At 35.3% G+C, this 18982-nt stretch overlaps 1 protein-coding gene across 1 annotated transcript in view; it reads right to left on the reverse strand.

Annotated features, from left to right (window-relative positions):
• Positions 1 to 18982, reverse strand: part of LOC118183760 (cholecystokinin receptor-like) — a 45258-nt gene that overhangs the window by 10642 nt on the left and 15634 nt on the right. Inside the window, exon 3 of the mRNA XM_035353366.2 lies at positions 12167 to 12667. Coding sequence (XP_035209257.2) covers positions 12167 to 12667 — 501 coding nt within the window. The remainder of the gene's footprint in view (positions 1 to 12166; positions 12668 to 18982) is intronic.

The raw sequence follows: 18982 nt of genomic DNA on the forward strand, positions 1-18982 counted from the left end.
ACAAGAAGCCCGTAGAAATCAAGTGTGGGATCGTACAAATCGAGATCGCGAGTGCCTTAGAATTTCCAAGGACTCCCTAATCATTTTTTATATTAAAAACACTCGAAAGGTATGCAAATAATTAACCTGTATCTTAAGTCGGAGCCCTTCAAAAGTTTAGGTGCGTTGGTAAAAGTGTCATTCTGCAACAGGACGACGGTGAAACCTCTCATCATAATGAGAAGTGATAAAGTTGTATAAAGAGGTTGGATAATGAAACTGAAATACCTAAGTCTAAGAGTGCAGTACTTTACCCTAAATCGCAGCAATTCAAAACGAGTTTTTCAAGTTTTTACATCCCATAAGAAGTTTGCGTCTTAAAAAAGAGCGTTTTCTTAAAGGCTTATTGAAGTCTATCAGGTAGAAACGCATATGGTTTGGACAATGAAACTGAAATTTATTAATACATGTTGGGCTACTTTTAGAGGCATTAATGCAGAGATTTATTTTGGAAATGATTTATACTTCTCTTAAACATCTGTAGCCATTCCTCATGCATAACAGTATTTTATTTCAATAGGTTGGAAAAGGACAATGTTTTCCAAATCTGACACCAAACAAGTTGAATTATGGGATCATGAAGGAAACGATGAATAAAGCTCACTTTTATGTTCTTCAAACCGTTCTGTTAAATGTTTTGCGACTTGAATTGATGCATTTTCATTCTGATACATGATATCTCTTTCGTAATACAATGTTCGAAAAATTTGGTTATCTCATTCATTTAGAATGCATCGACAATCCCTGAAAGTGTGTAGCCGTCATGAGCAATTCTTGTTCCTTGAGTCTTTCTTGATACGGCGGCTTAAAGCCTTACCATATTGCGTTCATACTTCACTCCGGGAATGAGCCAATTTGAAAACCAATCATCAGTAAACCAGTAAACATAAAAAGCGGAACTCGAACTATTTGGAAATTTTAGTGAATTTCAGACTTTTAGATAAAACTGTTAGATGAGGAAAAAATTCTTAGATTTAATGAGAATACATATTAATGCCATCTGCAGCTAGTTTGATTGTTCACTTTTTAATTATTTGGATTTAATAATGATTTCGTGATGAGTTACGAAGTTTTAGAAGGGGGATAATTTTTCAATGTCTCGTGCATCTTTTTCTGCATGAAAATTAGCGATGAATAGCCAAGAATTATCCAGTTACTTGATTAAATATATAGTGGCTGGGTGCATACTAAAGTGTGTAAAACGTGTGCTTGTCCGTGTCAGAAGCCTGGAAATGCGTGTTAACGTAAATATTCTATTAAACATAAGAGCTTCTGTCATTTTTTATTCCTTTGCCAAAAATGATTAAGTACACATGGACGAAATTTAAATTAGGGAAAAAACATAAATATTTTACAGTGAGCTTATGATATCTACAAGAAACTCATGTAACGTGCGAAATTCTAAATCGTTACAGTAAATGCGAGGAATGAGATGCTTTTAAAGGAGCTTTCGATACATAAACTCTCCGAGATGTTGGACTCATCATCAAATAATACCTGTTTTGCATTGTATACTGTCCCCGTTTTGCGCTCCTGATCTTCCTAAAAGCAGCACTAAATAGAAAGCCTGATTATCATTGTCTTTACTATGGCTGCCAGATGGTGAATATTCATTGTGAATACCAATTTCATTCTGATATTCCTGATGAGCAGTTTTTGTAGGAATGAATGAGTTCATGATCATGGATAATGTTCATTTTGGCCATAACTTGAGTAGTCATTATTTCATGAATTTTTACTGGAATTCTTTTTAATATTCTAACCTCTGTTCAGGGAACATCTTATCCTGGCTATTTCTTTAACTGCAGAAATTCTCTTTTCTTAGTCACTTATATACCGTGGTCCTTAATATACAGTCAAAAGTTGTTAATTCGGACCTCAAAGCTACAAACTTTCTGCCCATGCGTCGCGTTTACGCATGCGCGTAAGACCTTTACGGCTGCGAATATGCGTGTGCGCATGCGCATAATACGTTTACACACGCGCGTTTAATGTATAACGGACGATATAAGCTAAGCTAAAATTATCTAATTAAGTTAAATGTTGCAGATTGCGCTGTTCCTTAATCTTCGAATTGGATCCAGCTTATTATTTTTTGCAGACTGTTAGAGCAATTTTATAAAAGTAAGCTTGGACTTTCGATTATGTCAAATAGAATTTCTGATATATATTTACTAATATGTAAAGAATCTACAAAGCGAAAGTATGTTTCGAAGTCCATTGAACAAAAAGGGGAATTACTGCAAAAAATGGATAAAGGCATATCCTTTGATTCTCTTATCATTCCGAAATCTGTTTATCAATTTTACGCTGCGGGGGGGACGACGCGGCGCGCAATGAATTGGAAGTTGATCTGTCAGCACTATCCTTATCTTCAGGGCAGATGTTTTTATTTTATTTGGATTATAATTCCTAACTAAATGTAGTATTTCATCTCGATGTACTCCGTCTTTGGTATGATTTAAATCAAATTCCTCGTCATTATAATTCGCTTCCGATAGTGAAAAAAGTGTCACAGAGGTTATTGAAAACGAAAAAATTTCGATTGACAAATTAGTCGGTATTCTCGACACAGCAATATAGGACTTGAACAGCGGAACTTTGTAACTGAACAAGAAATTATGTCTGTTTATAGAATTAAAGAGAAAGTATTATCGGGTAAAACGAAGCAAATTAAACAACCTACATTGAAAGAAATGTTTAATAAAGTAAACAAATAAATATTAAGCTTTTTTTTTTCGTAAATTTTGATACCCTTTAGATCATAATTGTTTTTTTATTTCATAAATTACGGTTTAATATTTTTAATTTTATAATTTCTGCATGCCATCTTACCAGATTTAAACTGATGATCTATAATCCGGAAAAATCGATAATCCGGAATCGCCGAAGTCCCGACGAGTCCGGAATAACGACTTTTGACTGTATATCGATACATTCTGAATACTACGGTCTTCGATACATCAGGAAGATCTGTTATCTTGATAGATCAAGATAACATATCATCCAGCCAGATGAGCATCATCAATATGTTCTTTTTTGAATTTCGATAGATCCATGTTTATGTCCTATAATTATGAATGTTTAAAATCAGTGCCTGCAATGCTGCTAAAAATTTGAGCGTGCTAAACTTCACACTCTATTGCTGATGACAATAATCGAAATTTTTCAGGTTTTTCAGGTTCCACTGACCCGAAATTAGTAGTGTTAGAGCCACCTATTTAATTTCGTAGTCTAACACCTGTATTGACGAATTAAACTGAAACGTGCTGTTAAATCCACTCTATGATTTGACTCGCAAATGATTTCCTTTTTTTTTTTTTTTTTTTTTTTCACTCTGAAGAATTATCTTAAAGGAAAAATTCTTTAATACAAATGGAAAAGTGATCCATGCTGTTTTCTATCGGTTAGGGGACCAGACAACTGAACTCTACACTGCGGGGGGGGGGTAATGTAGAAGCTTGGAGTTAAGTGGAAAAATGGGCTGCAATGGTGGCAGGGAATACATTAAAAAATAGCTCAGGTAATTTCATGCAGTTTTTAGAAATTAAATTAGTATGGATATTTACTGTATGCGGTATATGTATTGCTAAGTCAAAAAATCGACATAATGATGAGTAAATTAATTTGCTAATAATAAAGGTAATAATAACAATAGCATTAAAATACTCAAATTTTGGTGAAAGGTGATGAAGCAGAAAAAAATCCAAAATAGCTGATTTCAAATTATAACATTCCGATACACTTCGATAAAAGGAAAAATTAAAATATGCAGTATTGCAGGACCAATATTTTATTTTATGATACTTATGACTGTAAACTTATGCAGTTCCAAGCAATTTGGCATGCAGATCCCGAGTATCGAATAGGATCGATTTCATTCTTATGAATGGGAAACTGCAAATGTTTTTGTCTGTGTGTGTGCTCGTGTTTTGTAAATAGGAATCTCTTAAAATACTCTTTGAGGGCAGCTCACCCTTTGGAATAGTGGTTCCAAACTTGCGGTACGTGTCCCTTAAGTGTACGCGGTAGTCAGAGGTTAACAGTTTTTAAAGAATCGCGCCCACCAGATGCCAAGCGGTAAAGTTGTTGAACATTAGTAGTTCGGTCCTAGGTTCGAACACCGCGAACGGGCTGGCTTCATGGGTATTTTCGTTGGTTTCCTTATGCATAATATGTATACCAGGCAGTTCCAATAAGAAAATCCTCCACAAAGGCATCCCTTCTCTTAGCCCACGAGTGATAGGGAGATAGCCCACGAGTGCTTTTACTTAATCAAATAAACCATACCAAACCCTTAACGAATCGCATGTAGCCACCCTTTTCCCCCGCTTTGCCTGTCGTATAAAACAACTGTCATATAAATGATTTCAGTATCGCATGCTAGCGACGACATCCGTAGATAGGGTCTGCAATTTGCGTTCTCACCTCGGTTCATTCTCGACTAGTTACACAGATTCTCCATCAGCATTTTCTTGCTTGATTACTACTTGCATGAACTGTGCTTCCGTTTGAAAGATGAGCTTATACGGAAACCTAAGAATTACACAGCTTAAATTTAGTTCCGTGTAGACAGACAGGTGACTTATCACCCAGTTTTAGACTCCTAGCGCAATAACTATGAAGTCAAAAGAAGGTCTAAAATAAACTTTTTTATTGCAACTTCAAATTAAGAGCTACGCAGCTATCTTAAAAAGAGTCATTGGACACAAACACAGATGTCAAAATAAAACATAAGTAGTATAGTATGCAATTCACACGGCAAAGCTCTACAATAACTCAGGTTTTCTAAACAAGCGAGCAAACGCCGCTAAAGCCCATCTAAGAGCTCAGGGAAGAACAGTATAAAGATCTGTGGTTGCTGGCAAAAACGCTGTTTCTGACTTCTCAAGAACACTGTTCTTATATATTCGCCAACTAATTTGCGTCAACGAAAGTAGAAGTGAAGCTAAAAATAATAAGGTAATGGGTTAATAAACATAATACTTTACAAGTTCACTTATTGATTTACAAGCTCAACTTCCCATACATGTTGCTTGTATGCGCACACTGCTACTCGAAGCTGAACTAAACACTGATGATTAAATGACTGTGTTACATGAAGTTAAGCTTTTCCAAAAGCAAGCATTATTTGATAGCTTTTCTGAAAGTAAGCGTTATTTGGTAAAGACGTCTCGGAATCTCCAATGAGCTCAAAAATAGAGAGCACGGTCTCATCGTTGAGCTCAAAGCCGATTGTTTTCCGCTTACGACGAATGAGGCCTCGAGGAAAATGCATGTCTAAAAGATTGAAGACTGATAAACCAGTTCACCGCCAATTGAACACGAAGAAAATATCAGCAGACGGAAACTGACAATGAAACTATTCTTAATATTGCAAAATTTCAAAATGATTAATACCACGGAAATGGAATAGACAGTTTGCACTCCAATGCTGGGCTGTCCCCAGTCAAAATGAGCACCCAGTCAGCACTCAAACTGAAGAGCAGACTGTTTTGCTGGCTTTCAACACATTTTTAGTTAAATACTTTTATATATTTATTTATATTATGACATAATACAAATTAAACGATGTACATATATATTTATTTATATTATGGCATAATGCAAATTAAATTTTTTTTTTTTTTTTTTTTTTATTTATGGCGTCCAATGCATTATTACCAACTTTCATAATTTTAATATATCACATTTCACTTTAATTGCTGTGATTCATCTTACTTAAAAAATGTTACTTCTTCCCATCTACTTCCCTTTGGTGAGCATTTAAATAATCAAACCATGCATTTGTTTGGTTTTAGTATTTAAATTTTATTTATATGTAACAAACTGTAGGAATTTATATTTAGATTTACCAGAAGCCACTGGTCAGCGGTACTTCGAATAGATCGGCTTATTAAATTAAAACGATCATGGCTACGCTTTTTTTTTTTTTTTTTGGAATACTGAAACGTGGAGTTTTCTGATTAAAATATTTTAAGGATTTTTAAGAATTAAAATTATGAATTATTTTGCACCTGAATTTTGTATCTACTACTTTGTTAGTATCATTATTATGAACTAATTTGCGTCCAAATTTTAAATCTATAGTTTGTTAGCGTCGTTACCATAATCAAAGGTATTTTTAAACAATATAGCTATAAGCAATTTTTAATTAGAATCTTGCGTTCTGTAAGCGATTTTAGAAACAGAACTTGCTCGCCATTGAATTGGCTGCCTTTCATTTGGTAGTGCTGACATCTAGTAAGATTATTAGGAACTATAGAGGAACAACCAAGTTTCGCGAGCCGTAATTTCCGAATGTTTGAAATATTGCAGTATGGAAAATTGTGCAAAGAAACTCAGGGTCACAGTACCTCAGCTTGCAAAAATTTTATTTTACTTAAAAAAGCAAAAATGCTTTTTTAAGTATTTTAAGTAAAATAAAATTTTCAATGGTGCATTACTTAATTTTTTTTTCGATAGTAAATTGCATAATTTACTGTAAAACGAAATTTCTTCAGTCGAAATATGTATCAATTATGACGAATGGTTGAAACGTACTTAAATGCATTAAAAAGACCAGTGAATTTTATTAGGGTACAACTAGATTTCTAATACGATTCTAAGTAATTTATAGAAGGAATTACTAATTAAATTAACAGATTTGCTTCTTTTTTATGGTATTCACATATTTTGGTTTTCTAAGAACAACTCAGAAGCAAAACAAATTAGCTATAATAAATTTTGAAAAGGAAATATAAATAAATCGACAATATTTCCTTTGCTATCCCTGCAATAACTTTTAATATAATTGACTTCGGTCTGTGTACAATTAAATGAAGAATTATCCTCATATCAAACGTTAATTTGAGACTATCTGAATTTTCTCGAACACCGCATTTAAACTTTCTGTAACTTTCTAATTGATTAAGCATATCATTAATACGAGTGACTATGTTTATATTTAATTTGATGACATTTTCGATATTTTTTAAACAGACAGATTTTTGTTATCAATTTGCATTATTAGGTCCTTATGTCAAAGAATGTAGGTAATGCAGTTTATGAAAATAAAGAATACAATTTTAAGATTGCTGAGATAAAGTATTTACATATGCCTTCTAATTTCAAAAAAAATCTTTCGCATTTATATAGGAAGAAAACGTGGGGAAAATTATAATCGCTATCAGGGTCTGATTTACGCACAGAAGAGTAATACTTATAACTGTTTCTTGGGAGTGGGGGTAAGCCACAGCACTAAGTTTTATTAACACGGTTTGGCGTACGTGATGCTTTGTAATGAAATCTAAACTCCAACTTAATAAAATTTGGTATGAAAGTAGCTTATGTTTTGCGGAAATACATTCACTTGAACACATACTCCATATCACAATGCTTGAACAATTTTTTTTCAGTTGTTTTGGGGCAAAAGTCCTCATTTGTTTTTGTATACAAATTTATAATTTCGGTCCGCAGTTCGACCACATTGATAAGTCTTAAATTCTTGTCTTTCATAAAGCTCTGCCATTGCAAAAAGTTGCGAGGATTCGAATAAGTGTCCAGAGATATCCAAAACATACCGCTTTTGTCATGGTCTGAGAAATGGTTGCATATCATATTTGAGCACAATTTATTCTCTCTAAAATATCTAACAGAACATTAAGAGCGCACGACAGTAGGCGTACTATGCGTGAAACCCTGCATTTTACCGGAGCGTTTGAAAGACTTGCTATGGTTTCTAGTTTTTTCTACGGACTTGTCAACTTAAGGACGATATCGTAAGTTGCTGAAGTTTATTTTTATTTAACATTATAATGTCCGACCATCAAGCTTAGAGAGTTTTGAACACATATCGCAATTTTGCAATTTATTTTATTTTTATTGCATGAACGATGAAACAGGTAGATATCTCCACATTTGTATTTCGACCACTCTTTCATTTTACGTTTAAAGTCTTTTCATCGTTAAGTTTTCTAATGGACGTTCAAATGCAGTAGAAAATTAGATTCATTTTGGTTTTGGAAAAATATTTCTATATGAAAGGAAAGAAAAGAACTGTTTTAAAAGTATAAACTTGTACTGTAAAAAGGTAACTTCAGACTTAGAAATTTTTATAGTTCTGAAAAGCTGACTAAGGAAAAATGCTTTGATTTGCAGCAAGTATTGAGAAAAAATTAAAATTAGTAATTTTAAGAACTTTTATGTATATTTTGAAGTCAATGACATAGTTATTAATTCATAATCTGGAACAAAAGAGCTGACATTAATTCTTAATTTACTGAATCCTTCAGCTTGTAGGGTTGTAGGCAAGGAAGTGTTGGTAATCTGCTGACAGAATGCAAACGCTTAATTAACTCAGGAAAAAGTAGTGTAGGGTTTTTCTTAATTTGCATAACAAATTTATTTTAAGCTTTCCTGTTCTCAACTTCTCAAACTTCCTCTCACATTCTCTCGCCAGGATGTAAATTTTAAAGTTAAGTGAAGTGCCATTTAAACGTGTGATTATATCAGTTTATTCAGAGCGTGTTTCGCTAGCCTAGCGCACGTTTCGTCGTTATTTCGCGGTCACTCGAGTAAGCCTTTTGGCCTTATCAGTTTAGTATCACGCCGGTTAGATCTCTATGAGTTCATCTCTTAAAGAAGTAATTTTGAAGTGCGTTCTTGCACTCGTTTTATTTTTCAGATTTGATTTTGTATACTCGTCTACGTTTAGTTATCGCCGCAAGTGAACGGTGTTTTTGTAAAGCACGAAGTCCGTGCTGTCTGTTATTTTAGTTTGAGTTAATAAAGGGTTATTTTGCACCCTTCTGTGCTGGTATTTATTTCACGCCTGTGCGTGAATTCGCCAGGTTCATTGTAGGATCTAAATTAGTGGATGTGGAAAAGTAGAGACAGATCTTACAAGTGGCGCCCGAATTTTTCCGAACTCATGGATAAAATAGCACTTCACTTAACTTAAAAATTACATCCTGGCGAGAGAATGTGAGGGAAAGTTTGAGAAGCTGAGAACAGGAAAACTTAAAATAAATTTGATATGCAAATTAAGAAAAACCCTACAGTAGTTCTTACATAAATTTATAATTTAGCTTTTATATTTAATTTGTGCTCTAAAAATTAATGCTTTTAAAAAAGTTATTAATTTAGTATTAGACTAAATACAATATAAGCCCTCATGTCAACAAGATGTATATCATCTTAGAGAAATTGCTATGCTACTGATATTGACAAATTTCATATCACACGAATTGCTTCTCAAGCTGTAAGAAAGGCACATAATTTCCTTCTCCTCTTTCACATAATATATGCAGAAGCCTTTCGCATTTTATTCATTCCAAGCATTCTGTGCCAGCAGTATTTAGTTGCATGAACTATAATGATGATAATAATCATCATAATAATAATGTATTAAATGTATGGTTGAGTTCTAAATAGTTTCCTATTATCATTTCGGGGGAGTGCAACAAAATTTTGATGAATAATGTAACATTAATCCTGAATGGGAAATGGTTTGAAATATATTTCCCAAACTGGCTGAAAAATAATATTAAACATTTCTCGGTGCACTCTGCATTTGAAATCATATTTCATAATCACAACTTAGGGCTTTTGTAGGTTGTTAACAGCGAGAGAATCATCATGTAATCTGCTTCGTTTGCATATTGCAATTTCTCTCAACTTACTCAACCAAAGTAAAGGGGATATGAGCAATCAGCAGCCATGTTTACTTTAAAATGAAATTTTATCTTAGTGCAACCCAAATTAATCACACAGAGAACTAACTCATTTTGCATTGGATGCGGTAAAATGATTGAAGTTAACTCTGCTTACATTTGTATTTAGTTTAATATAAGATTCAATATTACTTCACATATTTTTCATAACATGCAATGTGATAAATACTTTAACTTTCCTTTAAAGCGCCTAGTAAATACCAATAAATAAAAAAGCATCGTTAATACTGATTGTTTGCAATTAAATCTATGTATAAGCTTAATGATACCAGTCTGATGATAATCTACCTTAGATCGTAACAGATTTTCTCTTTAAGGGCACATAATTTATTATCTTTCATGTGGAAAATAATCAAAGAGCAAAGAAAATTTAAAAAATTAATCAAAGGCTTGCATTGAAGCACTGAAATGTATACGCTTATGATAATCTACTTTAGATCGTAAGGTATAGAATTTATTATCTCTGATATAAAAGGCAGTCAGACATTAAGGAAAATTGAAAGAAATTTAGAGGATGCTGTTTTATTTTCCAGCATCGAAATAAAAGATGGAGTATTTTCGATTACCAATTTTCAAAGTAATATACTCGGCCGTGCTCTTTATGTGCCTTTACTATAGTTATTTATGGAACACTATATCTGTGAAAGGAACACTTTTCGGAAATTTTTGGAAATGGTGAGTAGGCTATACTGCTTGAACAGATGACGACAGAAGATTTTTGCAGACTTCTGTATTTCGGTGACATTCAGTCACCTCATAAGTCACTTAGACTTATTCCTGTGAAGGCATTTGAAGGATAAGGTGTATGTTATCAGTGTAGGAAGCGTGGAAGAGTTTAAAGAATAAATCAAGAAGGAAATTGAGCTCATAACTCCCGATATCCTAGACCCGTATCAGGTTACAGGTTACGGAGGACAGGGACGCCTGGTGTCTAACACAAGTAAGCAGGCGTATGTCCCACGCCCTTCCCTATTTAGCGGCGACAACTCCCTGGAGCCTCAAGAGGCTGCATCGGGAGTTTATTGAGACATGAAAAAGTTTGTTCATGGCCAAACAAGGGCGCTCCTGTTTTGTTTAACAGATTTAGAGGGATTTTGACTGAATAGAAATGGCAAGGAAACAAAAATGTTGCAGAAAAGAAAAAGCAAGAGCAAGAATTAAAACATGCAAAGAAATATAAGTAGGGCATGTGTTGAGTTAAGCTGCTAGGATAATGACTTCAACTGGCATGTGGTGCACAATATGTTGAGTTCTGTGCTAGGAATTCGCAGGGTATAGCGTTTGCACATAAGGTTGTCCACGGTTGCGTAGTTCACATAGGTAAACAATTTGCACATGTGTATAGTCGCAAAACATTCGCTGTTTGCGCGTGTTGTTCATAATTTGCACACAGCTTACAGTTGTTTGAGGTCTTTGCTTGCGACGTGCACTTGTAAGCTCGCAGCTCACAGATCGTTGCGAGAATTTTGACGGGGGAAACAGGAGGGTGCAGCTGGCTGCGGTTGTAGTGATGGACCTCTAGACTCGTATCATGAAGAATGTCCGTAATCATCTCGTAAAGTGCATTGCTAAAGGAAATTGTCCTTTGTTCGATACAGTGCTTGACTGTGGCAGAGGCATACAAAGCACCCACTACGTGGTATGTATGTAAACAGACAAATGCAGAAAAAAGATGATGTAAAATATTTGAAATTTCATATCCTCTAGCGCCGAGTATATTACTTTAAAATGGGTAAACGAAACTGCTCCAACCTGTATATACGTTTGTGTTAATTTTAAGGACTTGTTTAGCTTTTAACCAGTTATTTTATGCTAATGAACTTTCCTATCTCTCTCATTTCCATTTTCCTGCCAAAATGTAAATTTTTAGCTCGTACGATATTTAAATGAGGTAAAAAGAAGAAAATATTTTAATTCTGTGGCCTGTAATTGGTAAACTAGCTTAGTTTTACTTAGTTAAGTCAATTCATTATCTTTGATTTAAGCATAACTGTTGGCTATATTTTTAAGCACGACTGAGCCGTCTGTCAACTTTTATTTTAGTTAAATAAATAATCCTTTACACCCGTTTCCTTATATCTGTGATACATATCAGGCATTGCAATAATTCATTTTCAGTCTTTTAAAACGTTTCGTACATTTTATATTCCCAAAGAAAACGAAACGTTATATAATAATATAACATTTTATGTAACTGAGCACATGATTTAAAGAATTTATATTGAGCGTTAATTGAGAGAGTTCAAAACTTTCCAAATCTACTAAATAATAAATAAAGTAAAAAATATTAAATCTTTTATAATTAATCTTTTGTTATTTACTCCTAGTCATATACAACTATACTGGGGATTTACAATTCAGTAATATTTTATTTGAAGCTTATACGTTTATTAATTAGTGTATTATGTGCTTACCGGATCTGACAGATCCTGCTCTAGTGCTGAACACGCTGATCATAGTTCCGGATCTTTCGCTGCTCTGACGTCCAAAATTCCACCTCATATTTCTCTTGCATCCTATAACCGCCAGAAAACCTTGTCGATATTTTTTGTGCATGAAGCAGTATGTCAGAGGATTGCAGCATGAAGAAATGTAAGCCAGTAAGTGTATGACAGAGATTCCCACATATCCAAGTGATGAGTATACGGTCTTGGCATCAAATAAAGCCCATGTGTTAACTACGTAGAGGGGTGTCCAGCAGACAAAGAATTCGATAACTACCACGAAGAGCATTCTTACAACTCTAGTTTTTGCAGCTTGGTTCTTCTCATATGAGCTCCGTAGAGTAGTCTTGTTTGTTCTGGATCTGCCTGCAGTGGATTTGGAGGAGTAATCTTTGCGACCCATTAATCCATTGCTCGAAGATGGCCGAGGATCAAGGTATTGCTTTTCTGGGTTATTGGATGCGTTGTGATCTGAAAAGAGATGAAGAATACTTAAAGCATTTTTTCTGAATGGCTTAACTTCTGGTTTTTCAATGACTCGTAAGTCAGTTAAAAAATATCTACCTTAAGAGAAAGAATTGTAAATAAAATATGCAGCTTAAATACTACATTAACTTAATTTTACTTATTTATTTATTTTTTAAGATTCTTGCAAGATAAATAGATGTTATTCTTCTAGGTTCAGAATTAAGGGTAAAAAATAACTGTCAAAATATTTGCAACAGTTTATTAATGACGAAAAGAAATTGTTTAAGTTTGTACTATACATTAATTAAATAAAGCTTGTTATACATCAAAATGTTATTCTGGGAATCAGAATTTCAGCCATATCATGTTGGCTAATAAAGCTCGAACTGTAGGAGTGAGGTAATTAATTTAGTTAGTATCATTGAAATATCATGAATGTAGACATAAATGTAAAGATTGATTTAGACTAAAGAGTAGGTTTAAAAGACTTCTATAATGAAAACAGTATTTTGTTTATATTTATCTCGAATTGCATGTTGTTAAGAAAATTGGAATTTCTCCACTTCTTCGAAAATTCCTTTCGTTTGCTACGCGTTTCAGTAATTCATTTGCAGCATACCAGGTCTATAAAGATACCACATTTCAAGCAACAAGAAACATGCATAATACATGTACTTGAAATTAAAGTAAAAGGAAAATATTAACTAAATGTTTAAAAAATAAAAGAGACTTAACAAATAAAAGGGGACATCATATGATATAGTCTACGTTTGTCAAAGGAATTCTGTTGAGTTCATCTTAAACAATAGTACTTTCCTGGTTTCATCAAATCTTCCTAATTCAATTTTTTAAACAGCAGTTTTAAGACAGATCGAATTAAAAAGTGAGCCCATCTTTAAGAAATTTTGTGTAAGGATGAAAATCCAGAAAAAGAAGGACTTCAGGATTTGCAAAGCCATTTGTAGAAGACGACTGTAACCAATGCATAGGGTTTTGAATTTAGGTTCTCCCTTTTATAATAATTAATTTTAAAGAAAGCAAAACTTGAATCAAAGTTTTGATAATGATAACCTCAAAATCGATAATATTCACGCTTCGCGATTTTAAAGAAAATGTTCATCTTAATGAGAACTAAGAAATCTAATAGAAGATCAAAAATTTTTACTTCGAGGTTTTGAGGCGGCTATAGAAGTAAATAAGGAAGCAGGAGCATAAAATTTGAAAAAAAAAAATGCATTTTGTATATTACGTTAGGAGAATGTACTTCAAGACATTTCGCGTTTAATTCAGCAGCCAAACAATCGCCGCGTATTAAAACCACTGACAATTGGTAGTTTGACCCAGGTTTAATTCCCGACAATCGTTTAGCTGCATGATAGTTTTCTTGATTTCCCTCCCCAATAGTAACATGAATATGATCCTCCACGAATGCATCCCTCCCATTAGCATGTGGCAGGTGAAGGAGGACGAGGACGCCTAGTGTCTAACAGAGGTAAACAGTGTGTGTCTTACGCCTTCCACTATCTAGAGAACCAACACGCTGGGGCTTCATGTTCCTCTGAAACGGGAGTTTATTAAGCCATTTCAGAACATTGCAATGCTTTGTCAATTAAAATACTTGAGTTGGTGGTTGTACAACTCATTCGTCTGATATACATGGTAACATGGGCAGATGATGCAAACGTAAAACTGTACAAACACAAAAACATACAAAAAAATTATACAAACAGAAAAACTTACAGAACAAGCAAAAGCGAACAGAACAAACAAAGCATACAGAACAAACAAAAACGAAATATAAAAACACAAATACAAACAAAGAAAGAACATACAGACATAAAGAAGTTTTAGATGTACAACATATGAGACGAAAAACATAGAAAACAGAAAACTAAAGGGCACGAGAACATAGTTTTGGGGGCAGTACAACTGGCAGGGTTCGTGAACCTTCGGCGAAACTGTCACAGTGAAGAAACGCAGTTTTAATACGCTGATTAGTCACTAGATTTGAGTTGGATGTGCTTGTCTTTAGTCTTTAGTGCCGAAACACAGTTTTTATTAATACGCTAGAGTCTTTAGTGACGAACACAGGTTTTATTAACATGCTAGAGTCTTTAGTGACACAATTGTTAAGCAATTGCGTGACGGTATACATTTCTTTGGGGAAGCAATTCTCTAGCAATTGCATTGTTTTTTGAGGCCTTCGGTAGTTTTGTTGGCACACTGATACCCTCTGGCTGGTGTTAAATTGGTTTGCAGATATCTTGTTACATAGATGTTAGAGTGCCTAGCATCTTGACAGATGTTGTTAACTGTAGCTCTGATCTTGTTTATGTGACCTTCAAATGCGTCTGTGATAGATGTTGGGTGCTTGATGTTCATTGAGATTGTTAGTGAGCAGTAGTAGTAGTAATCGTCTAATCCTCCCTCTTGGCCGCAGATGCAGGTTTCTATGTTGGAGATATTAATTTGTAGACACATTGAGAATGAAGTCATAGGCGCCCCGGCCTGTTTCACTCATATCCCATTCAGACATTCCTTGCGCACCTCTCTCGAGAGAAGTGCTTTCAGGTGGGAGGGTGGGGCTTGGATGTTATGTTGTCGGGCGTCTGTATTGCTGAAAGCTTCTTTGGCCAGATTATCTGCTACTTTGTTGCCCTCTAATCTGTCATGCGCCTTGACCCGTGTGAGTTGGATGTGCTTGTAACTGTTATGGTAAAGCTGGCTTTGAATTTCCTCTACGATGGATGAAGATTATCGATGATTTTGAATTGCCAGGAGGGAAGATTGACTGTCTGAACAGATGTAGATATTGTGTTCGGTAGTAGCTGGTACTTGTTATAGAGCCTTATGAGTGGCCAATGACTCGGCCTGGAAGCCAGTATTGTGTTGGAGTAGGTGTTCTTTCCAGCAGGCCATGCGTTGGTTGTTACGGCATAGTACGTAGGCGCTGCCGACTCCTTCTTCCTTTTAGACCCATCTGTGTAATAAGTATATGCATGTGTGGGGATGGTAATAGGCCGAGTGTTATAAATGCTGACGTGTACTCCAACTTCTTTGTTTCCTAGATGTAGTTGTGGGGTAGACCTTGGATATTCGTTGGGTGCTGGACTGAAAGAGGTGCCTCGAAAACTTGCAACTGTGTGGAGTTGAAGGATTTTGATAGTGGACATTTCTTACTCTGCCTTTAGGTGTGAGGCGGACGAGAACGACTATCGCATCTGTAGCAGTTGTGCGATAGCCCTTGCACAGCATGAGAGCAAAAGGACGTTGGATGATTTGTAGGTGTTCCACTTTGCATCCTTGCGTCGGGAAGGACCAGATTACTGCTGCGTAGAGTGCGATGCGCTCGATTACTCTTGTGTAGAATAGTTTAGTGATATGAGGGTTTTGTTCCCCGTTTGTGCCTTGAAATTGACAAGTCTTATGTTTTTGTTTTATTTCGAAGGTGCTGTAAATGAGGGATTCAGGTTCAGCCTCGGATCCATGTAAAGCCTAAATATTTAAAATAGTTAACTATTGTTGTATTTTTTTGTGGAGCAGCTTGATGCAGGGGCAACGTGTTGGATTAGTGGTGGTCTTGAGGATGATTAAAGCTGTGAATTTATCAGCTGATATGCTTAGTTTAATAGCGTGACAGAAATTGCTGAAGCAGGAGGCAGGCATCAGTAGCTCTCAGTTCCAGATCATCTCCTGTACGTCCCTGGACAAGGAAGATGGCGTCATCAGCAGACGCGACTAGCTGGGTGTGCTGGGGCCATTTGGTTGCCAAGATGTAGTTGAAAGTTAAGTTCCAAATCACTTGCCTAGTGCATGAGCCTTGAGGACAGCCTCTCTCTTGTTTTTACATAATGGTGCCGCTACTGTGGGGAACTATAAGAAATCTATCTTGAAGATAATTTCAAAAGATTTTTTAGATGTTCTGAGGATATTGAGCAGCCCTGAGTGCCTGTCTGATGGCCGGTCACCAGAACGAAAATAGTATCTGGAGATTTATAAAGATGAGGGCCGTGCGGAAGTTCTGTTTCCTTATGTGATGGATGGCGCGTCGAATCCCATCCAAGGCATGTATTGTTGAGAGAAGCCGTACTTTCTGCTGTTTAAGATGTTATGGACCTGGAGATGGTAGCTGAGGCATTGTACAATCAGTTTCTCATAAATCTCGCCAAGTGTAGGGAGGAGTGACATTAGACCTTAGTGAACGGGGATTTAAAGGAATTTTGTTTTCCTTGGCGAAGAAAACCACGTGACCGACTTTGGAAACAGATGTTGCCTAGTCCAGCTTATCGGGACTTGGAGCTTTCTTTCTGGGTAATGTCCGGAAGATTTGTCTGATTTCTTGAGAGCCGAAAAGAATGTCAGCTGTGGTTTTCGGGGCTGTTAAGTCATCGCGAATTCTTTTCTGTTGTGAAGTTTTGCAGGAAGGATTTCGTTGGAAATATAGTGTCATTATGATGCTGGCTGTGGTGGAGGTATTATTTGCGCGATGGTCGGAGATCTAATGTTGAAGATGTAACTGATGAGGCTTGAAGACTTTGTGGAGATCATGTGTAGGATGCCGTGTGGGTCTGTACTGGAACCGCAGAAGTTTCTCCGTCTGTGGTCTTGGCAGTGAGAATGTTACGTTTGTACACGGCGCTCTGTCTTCCGAATAGGGCCAGGTAGTGGGTAAGCTCGTGTGATGTGTTTATCATAGCATGAAGTCGCCTCAAAGCAATGCACTTTTGGACTTGTTGGCGGAGAATCTTAGTGCATTAGGAGATCCCTTGCAGTTTTTGGCGGTGTGGATTGGAAGAAACGTATCGCAGCAGCGTTGCAAATGCATATCCATTTCGGCAGTTTTTGATGAAAAACGCTTTCCTATTTCTTTAGCCAACTAGCGTACTAACCACCAAGAGATCGCTGAACGCTGGTAGTTCGACTTGGCTTCGAATTTCAGCAAATGGGTTCCCTTAATGATTGGGTTCCGAGGTTTTCCCGTGCATAATGTGGATAAGAGCCAGTTTCCTTTAGAAAGTTCTCCACGAAGGTATTTTTCTCTTTAGGCAGATAGCCCTCGACTTGCTTTGCCTCAATAAGTAAATTAACCTATCCTTCTTAAGCCGCCATATTCACCCAGCTTAGACCTGATGCCAGTTTCATATCTTTCTATTCTTTTACACGCAAAAGTCTGAACAGTTTGTTAAAATGAAGCGCTTTTTAAGTTACTGATGAAATAAGAAATTTCGAAAAAGAATCTAAAATTGATTCTTGAAAATGAATAGAACGAAAGTTTCCTGAAGTTGAAAAGACCTTGTTTAGCCTCTGAATCAGAGTATCTCGAAGTTATTTAAACTTAATGTAGTGTTTTGTGAATTACATTTTAGAGTAATGACTGAAAAAAGTTTGATGACTCTCCCAAAGTTCGGTAACAGAAAAGCTTCGAAATTTCAAGAAATTATTACAAAATTAATATTTAAAGTAGAATTTAGAGTTATAAAAAGGCATTGTAATATTGAGACAAAATAAAACCTGCTTTCCTAACAAATAGAATTCTGTTGTTCATGAATGAGAAACGAAACGAAAAGAATGAAAAAAAGAAAAGGACTGTATGTGATCTGAACGGTAAGTGCGGTAATTTTCAGAAAATACTTAGAAAAACTAAAAAAAAAAACTTTAAAAAAAATCATCCGCTGATGAACGAAAAGTAGACTGCTGTTATCATTATGTCTCCTTTGTTAAGGAAGTAAAAGAAATCTTCTTCCTCCTTCGTTTAATGAGCCGCTGGAGATTAATAACATGCAATTAAAACTATGAACCTGGAAAAACATTTATTTAATGTTAGGCTACCTCAACGATAACTGCTTTTAAACTACTTCAAAGATCCTAAGTCTGCCTCAGAGAAAACTTCTTTTACGATTATTTATACTTGTTATGCATCATCATAAAACACTGGCTTGAGGAAATCGGTTTTCTCTTGTTTTAAGTAAGCGGTTCCTAACAGCTGACGAATATTCAAAGTTCCTCTGAGATGTAGAACAGAAGAAAAAGTACATCGTTAAAGTCAAGCTAATGTTTTCAAGTTTAGTAAACAGAGAAAAATTTTCCTTTCAGATTTGTACTTTTCAAAAATATTAATAACAATAATAATAGCTTATTAAAAATTCTCATGGTCTTAATGCGCAATTCATCATGAAATTTTATTATAATTTAAAAATATTATTAAATTTTTTCTGTTATTTTATTTAATTTTTACCTCACAGGATACTGACAAATACCCACAGCTATTAAATGACGTTCATTAAATTGGTAAAATGCAGCAGAGTTCGGTTTTCGTTA

The sequence above is a fragment of the Stegodyphus dumicola genome, chromosome X1, assembly GCF_044657685.1.
Source record: "Stegodyphus dumicola isolate Sdum_Otavi_A_Nest chromosome X1, ASM4465768v1".
In the NCBI taxonomy this organism is placed as follows: Eukaryota; Metazoa; Arthropoda; class Arachnida; order Araneae; family Eresidae; genus Stegodyphus; species Stegodyphus dumicola.